Source organism: Sabethes cyaneus, chromosome 1 (genome assembly GCF_943734655.1).
Source record: "Sabethes cyaneus chromosome 1, idSabCyanKW18_F2, whole genome shotgun sequence".
Classification (NCBI taxonomy): Eukaryota; Metazoa; Arthropoda; class Insecta; order Diptera; family Culicidae; genus Sabethes; species Sabethes cyaneus.
Genome location: NC_071353.1, coordinates 44,819,396 through 44,827,253, shown reverse-complemented (window position 1 = coordinate 44,827,253; position 7,858 = coordinate 44,819,396). Strand labels below are relative to the sequence as shown.

Sequence of the window (7,858 nt, the reverse complement as noted above, 5' to 3'; positions counted from 1 at the left end):
GCTACCTTACTGAAATTAAAGATTGTTTTTATTACCCATGGTTCCCCTCGTTGAAAGGATTTTACCAATTCAATCCTATTTTATCAACAGCACACCTTTTCACTACACTTCTAATCTCTCGCACTTCTATGTCTCGCAGTAAATAATTTGCAATCTGTTGAGACGTCGAGCTTGTGTCATTTTTTCTGGCATACTTCCCTAACACAGACATCAAATTGGACTAGGTTTAATCGCGTTCGTAAGAAATCTGTTGGCACAAGCGAGCTTTAACACTCTTTCTGGCGTACTTCCCAAGCAAGGACATCAAAATGGTCTAGGTTTAACCGCGGTGATAAGAAATCTTGTTGAAGTGAGGAGACTTCGTCACTTATTTTGGCTTACTTCCCAAGTACAGATATCAAATTGGTATAGGTTTAGATCATCGTAAAGAATCTTCCAACCAATCATGAAGCGAGAATTCTGGTAAAACATAGGTTCATTATTTTCAATTTTTCAATAATTCAACATCAAGAATCCATACTTTTCTTCATTTGGGTCAATTCCTAGAAGATTTTCCGATCGATTGGTGTAAGAATATTGAAAATCGATCGGAAAACCGCTGAGCTATTAGCGCTCAAAACCTTTCATTTTTCGTGACGCTCGCATTTTTCGATTTTTTGGAATGACACCTTATCTCAAAACTTGCCGTAAGACGTAGTCCTACGTCAAAAATATTTATCTGGAAAAAGTTAAATTTCTCTTTTTAGTTTTTCATGCCTAACGCTCTATCCAAATATTTTTTCAGTTCAAAAATAACACAAAATTGAAAAAAAGCAAGTAAACGAATCATAGAAATAATAATTTGAGGTCGAACAGTTTGTTCTTCTTCAAAAGTAAAAAAAAATATTTGCACCATAATTTTTTTCAGAATTTTTCAGAATTCTTGTTTTTCAAAGATGATAACTTTGAACGCATGTTCTGAATGTTGCGATATTAATATCAAAATATCAGGAAACCTGTTTTGAACATATTTTTTATATTGTCAATTCAAGACAAATTTCATATGTGGCTCTGGAGCTCCAAAAGCGAAGACCGTCTACGGACGGTCTTACCCGTTTGAGGGTTTTAAGGTCTCGCCTGAAGGAACTAGCCTGATTCTCAATGGCGTACTAAAACCTTGTTAAAAAGATACGATACTAAACTTTTGCAACACACAGCAGACGCCCATTATGCCTATCGTCTATTATGCGTAACGTCCATTATGCCTAACCTTGTTTATCTTGTTTATCTTTGTTATTGTACAAGCCTACTCGGGTAACGGCACCAGAAATCGCCACTTTTTCAGACAGCAAACAAGAAAACCGAGATTCATTACCATATAGCTGTATATCGATGAACAATGTTTGGCCTACATTAAACAGGAACATTTTTGCTACGTTTCAGCATAAAAATTAAGACCGAATATTTGAAAAAGTCGTGGTAAAAGTAAAATTTGTGATGCATGTTGAGGCACCAGTTTTCGACCCCCAAGACCCAGTTTTCGCCATTCCAGTATTCCAGTTTTGTGAAAACGAAAATAGAAGTGTAACGTTTGAATGAAAGATTTCAAAAGCTAATAACAACTAAAATACTGAACGAAGCTTAACAATTTATGTGTCGTAGGACAGAATGGATTACCGTTGAGAAACAACCGCATCACTGGTTCCCGTGATATGCTCGGGAACAGTTCATTGAAATTCGCCAATAGCGAAAAGTTGATCACGCTTATACCATCCCAATCTGACGACAACAACTAAAAATAATGCCAATTTTAGTTATATAACCGACCGATCTCCACCAAACTTGGCACACTGGGAATCAGCACTGGGGGGTTTAAAGGGGGGTCGTAACAAGAGGGGGGGGGGGGGGGGGTATAACTCCGGAATGCCAGGACGGTTCTTCACCAAACTTGGTACAAATGTTCCTTGATATTAGGGAATCAGCACTGTAAAGTTGACAAAATGAGGGAAAATCCCTAACAAGGGGGGAGAGATCTAAATAAGTAAAATGGGTTGTGTTTCTCTTGCATCTAAACCGTTTGCAGTTGTGCAACTGACTTTGAGAAAAGAGGGGGGTTCCACCGAGGAGGAATATATGGTAAATAAACTTTTGCACAGTGGGCAGAATCGACCGAAAAAACGGAACTGACTTTTCTTATGTAAAAAATCACGAGAAATTGATTGGTGATGGTCTCAGCGTGCGGAAATGACGAAAAGTAGCCCATTTTGCCCCATTTACACCTATCTTCTAATAGTTTTGAAAGAATCATGTACAAACTCTCTCCAATTTGAGATTCTATGGTAAGGAAAGAAGAAGAACGTTAGGTAATAGGTATGTGAACAATTTCATTTTAACATTACATAATCTAGAAGTCTGTTTTGCCCCATTTTCCTCAAAGTTTTTGTACTACAGGCAAAATACCAATTCGATACTTTTACCAGAGATTTTCAAGAAGGCATGCCTGTTGTGCGGGTTGAAATACTCAGAATACGAATGATGATCAAGTTTTTCACAATAATGTCGTGTACGGGAATGTTTTGCCGTGTTTTAACCTACAACTTGTACTCAAATCTGAGAAAGTATTGATAGGAAAACGAGCAACTGTAAAAGTGTTCCGATTTCGTTCAAATTTGGTGTGCTTGTTCCTAATCGAAAAACTTTACTCATTTAGGTATCGTTATTGAAAATGGCCAGTATCTAACATGAACAAAAATTTATCATGCGACATCTCAAATTACGCCATAATTTAAAAACTAATAAAAGTTTATAACAACTTGTTTGCGGTCGGTTTTTGAGGTTTACCGTTATAAATATTGCGCACTAGCGGTATGGTCTCGAGGGTTGGGGGGAGGGCGAGTACGACTCTATGGTTTGAAGCTTCTGTCGACTACCACATATCGACACGTCGTTCCGAGCTCAATTTACTTTGTTGACCTATTTTCGGACAGTGCATAAGTGCCAAGGGGATAAAAGATGAAAATCATCATCATCATCATCATCATCATCATCATCATCATCATCATCATCATCATCATCATCATCATCATCATCATCATCATCATCATCATCATCATCATCATCATCATCATCATCATCATCATCATCATCATCATCATCATCATCATCATCATCATCATCATCATCATCATCATCATCATCATCATCATCATCATCATCATCATCATCATCATCATCATCATCATCATCATCATCATCATCATCATCATCATCATCATCATCATCATCATCATCATCATCATCATCATCATCATCATCATCATCATCATCATCATCATCATCATCATCATCATCATCATCATCATCATCATCATCATCATCATCATCATCATCATCATCATCATCATCATCATCATCATCATCATCATCATCATCATCATCATCATCATCATCATCATCATCATCATCATCATCATCATCATCATCATCATCATCATCATCATCATCATCATCATCATCATCATCATCATCATCATCATCATCATCATCATCATCATCATCATCATCATCATCATCATCATCAGCGACCAGCTGGATAGCTCTATACGAAGGTGGGCTTGAAATTGAAATCGGTTGGGTGGATTATGGCGAAAGCGGCCAAATACAAAATGGCCGCCAATTTTTTTTCACTTTGTTTATAAGCCCTATCTCTCCTCCTTACGAGACCGTGTCGTGTATAGTTTGTTTCATAGCAAATTTTGGAAACTTCACAATAATTACATGAAAATTTTGAACCTTGCTACAAGTTACTGGTTGTTTTATTCAGTTAATGCCTTTGCACACCCAATTTTATGAATTTTTCTTGTAGCATGTTTTCTCAGCTTTACAATGGTGGTCTTAAAATGAAAATCGGTTGCAAGGCTCATGGTAAAAACTTTTTTTTTTTTGATTTTTTTTTATAAAATCCAATATGGAAACCAAATCCAAGGTTTTATGAAATATCACATGATATAGATCTCACGGTTTGCTCAAAATTCAACTTCTTTTTAAACTGTTAGGCACCTTGGCGAACGAGGGGTTCACCATTTCGAGGTATTAAAATGTAACTTTAATTTTTCAACCATTTTCAACCAATCAAGTGCAAAAGTTCCAATTTTTGAAGACCTCGTGTTAGTAGTGGCCCTGTTTCAATGAGAATTTCTGTACTATTTTCGAATCTTCGTTATCAGTCATTTCAACTGTACAATTATGTTTTAATTTATTTGTTATTTTAGTTAACTTTGGATTAAATTTTGTATTTATTTCGTGTTACATTAGCGCTGTTTATGTTTTTGCATATTCTTATATCTAACCACTAAATAGTAAAAATTAATGGAAAGTTTCAAGGTCAAATTTCCGCATACATACCTTGCTTCACAGATACGAACGACAGTTAAATACATGTTCTATTTAGAGTGGCTTCCTTGATACATAAAAAGTAACAAAACCCCCCAGTCCCAACACGTCGAAGATTCTTTACATCGTTTAAACCTACACTCAAAAAAATCAGCACGTCAAGTTTACACACCCTCACACTTTTCATGTAACATTCACGTGAATTGTTGGTAACTCACACTCATACTAACCAGTTTACGTGCGATCCCGGTAAGTTTGATCAACTTTCCCATTAACTAGTACATGAAGTTCACGTAAGTTGCTGTACAGAAGTTTACATGATTTTTCACGTGGATGCGACGTGTCGATTTTTTTGAGTGTATACCAATTTGATATCTGTGCTTGGGAAATACGCCAGAGTGCAACCCCAACCCTCTTTTTTCGTTTGAACATTTAACCACCGACTAACAGACGTAACACTGATGCCTCATTCCATCGCCGATCATTTCAAATGTTCACTTAATCCAAAACTCAAACAACAGTCGTTGCCCGAGAACGCCGCTCGCTTGCGCTGGCGCTGTTGCCAGATAATATACAAGTAAATTTATAGCATTGCTAAATTTATAGCAAGCTGCTTTGCGTAGCGCGAAGAGTGCATCAGGTGATACTAGTGTTTTTTCCAAGTTTTAGGGGTGTCATTGAAACGATGTTTTGTTAGGAAAATTTGTTCGAAGTGTTACGTCTGTTAGTCTGTGATTTAACTGAGCCAATTTTGATGTCTTTTGTCTCTATGTTTTTTGAATTTTGTCTTTTGATGATTTTGTCTTTAAACATTGAATCTACCCCAATTGGAGTCCTGAAAGTGCAACGTCATAGAAAAGTTAGCGGTTATTCTTTCCTTTTGCCAGATTACCTCCATATACTGCAAAAAATTGTTCGGAACTGTTGACTTGCACGGAAACAGAGCTGAAAAGATATTTGTGCTTGTGACGTAATGCAGCAATTTTCAAAGCGAGGAAAATCAAAGACTCTCTTATCCGACAATAGTTTTTGAGCGTTTCATTTGCTATTTTGCGTTAGTTAGTTGCTATAAAGCTATAGCTATAAAGTAGTGTGTCGAAAGGAACTAATAATTGATATTTTAATTGCCTGCCCACATGTTAGTAGTAAGACAATTTAACTTCAAATTGATCTATCACAATAAATGGTGCTATCAAAATGTCGTGCAAATCACATTCGTAGCCTTACGTGAACTCTTCGTTAGTTCGTCTAAGCATAGACCATCAGACTTTTTTTTTTCAATTTTAGGCACAATTGTCGTGTCATTTTTGAATCGTTTTTGTGCCATTTATGTGTATTGTAAGTATTGTCCATCGCTACACGGAAAGAAATCCGACTCCGATACCATGAATAAAAACATGAGCGGGTGAGATAGGACTTCCCATTTACGCTTTTCCAACTAGTATTTAACGGGGTTTGCAACGCGATGCCGAGCATTGTCATGTTGTAGAATCACCCTTTGCGATTTCTGCTTGTATTCTGGTCTTGGCTTAATTACCCCAATTAAATTCGATACTGTTTTCCAGTGATGGTGTCGTTTGGTTTTAAAGCTCAAAATAAATAAGATGACCATTACAAGTAACACCAAGTACGCAGTATTACGCCAGTGGACGACGTAGTAGCGTAACCTGACAGTTTACACGAATGTCTTTCCTTTGGGCTTCAACAAAGAAACCATTTTTCATCCTCAGTTATGATGCGATAAACGGAATCCGTCTTTTATTGCCAGACCGAACAGACAAAAAAAAAAACGCTCACATCCCTTCGTTTTAAAGCATAATGAACGCAAGTTCATCACTTTTAAAACATTCTCTTCGAATGCAATCGCTTGGAAATGACTTGCTGGCTAAACTCTAACGCTAAAGAAAGCTCTTCTTACGTTTGGCACTGATTCTTATCCTCATCAGTTGAAATAATACATCAGTCGATGGTTGGAAAGGAGATGAATTTTTAACTTCTCTTTGGAATGCTGCCAAATCTCTAAACGTTTGAGGTCAAAAATGACAAAAATTTCTGTTGTGGTCACAAAACCGAGTTGAATCACTGGTTAATTCATTCTGCAGTTCGAAAACCGTCACATCTGTTAGCCAAACAATCGAATTTGAATAATCGAACATCCGGAGAAAGTCGTCAAAACGACCATATATTGCCGAACCACAACGTTTTGTTCACATCTTGATCCCCAAAATCGAAGCGTTTTGCCAATTGGAAATGTTTTCAACCCGAATCTGTAGGCACTCGGCGTTGTCGCTGTTAAACATATGTGTGCACAAATTTGGTAATGTAAGTGGAAGAATGATTAATGAAAGTTGAACCAAAACCTTTCACTTTTGCACTAAACTGCCTCGGTTGTGCCAGGACGTCTCTGGCAGTCCGGTTAATTGCGACCAATTGATGCTTGCTGCCGCTAAGTTCACCAACTTTTCAAGCTTTTAGTATCAGCCGCAATATTAGGTAACAAGGATCCAAATTATCCAACGCAATAAAGTTGCCACCGAGGCAGTCGCTCTATCAAACAGCTGCATCCGCTTTGACAACCGGCCACAACTGGCAACTTCCACATTTTGTGCGCGCTATTTGAAATGGCTACCTTTTTCTTGCTTACTCCTGTTTTATGATGCAATAAACATCGATCGTTACCGCTTTGACGCGTGCGGTGTCCAAACGCGTTTTTCTCTAAGGCCTTGCTAGTATGATCCGATCGGTCAACAGAGCTGACCGAGCGGGACGGACTTTGCTCGACCGGTGTGCACCATGTCCGGCTTGCGGCTCGTGATCGTTTGCCGGGAGATAAACGTAAAACTGGCCCCCAAACGGACAAGCGCCCACGGGTCCACCATTCCTCGCGAAAGGCTAGGGAGGGGAACAATAAAAAAAAAAGAAAAAGTGAGAAAGTGTAGTAACCACTACGTCTTTGTACTTACCAGCAACCCCCGGAGTCGTTCGGCAGCTGTTTGGCACAAAGAAACACGTTCGCGGACTCGAAATAGTTGGCCTTTCGGATGACAAGCATTCCGTGCGATGAGTTATGTTGACGGCTAATTTTGGACATAAATTATGGGAAATTATCAACGCGGGCCCCGCGAGTTACGGAAATGAAATATTATCGCACAACCGACCTAGCGGAGCAGCACGCAACTCGTTCGAAAATGACAGTTCCCGGGGATGATTGAAACCTACCCGCAGCTTTCGGTAGCGATAGAAACTAGCTTTACCTTCCAAATTTCAATCTAGCTGAAATCAAATCGACTTGTCTTACCGTTATTAGCCGGAGCGAGTGAGCTTAATTTGCTACCGGCTACCAGTAGTGAATTAAAATGCACGAAAGATAAGTATAGAAAAAGATGCACCGGGAAAAGTTCACTTGCCGATAAACCAATATTGCAACGATATAATAGCCAACTGATTGGTGGTTTTGTTCAAGAGGCATTGAACTCACCAAATGTGT

General features: G+C 38.4%; 1 protein-coding gene across 1 annotated transcript; it reads right to left on the bottom strand.

Annotated features, from left to right (window-relative positions):
• Positions 1 to 3,102: 3,102 nt before the first annotated feature.
• LOC128745632 (prostatic spermine-binding protein-like) lies at positions 3,103 to 7,423 on the bottom strand (the record flags this gene model as incomplete). The annotated part of the gene is made up of 3 exons (XM_053842706.1): positions 7,335 to 7,423; positions 7,144 to 7,263; positions 3,103 to 3,592 (listed from the first exon to the last, which is right to left on the bottom strand). Coding segments are annotated over exons 1-3 (699 nt in total), but the record flags the coding sequence as incomplete, so codon positions are not given.
• Positions 7,424 to 7,858: the final 435 nt, after the last annotated feature.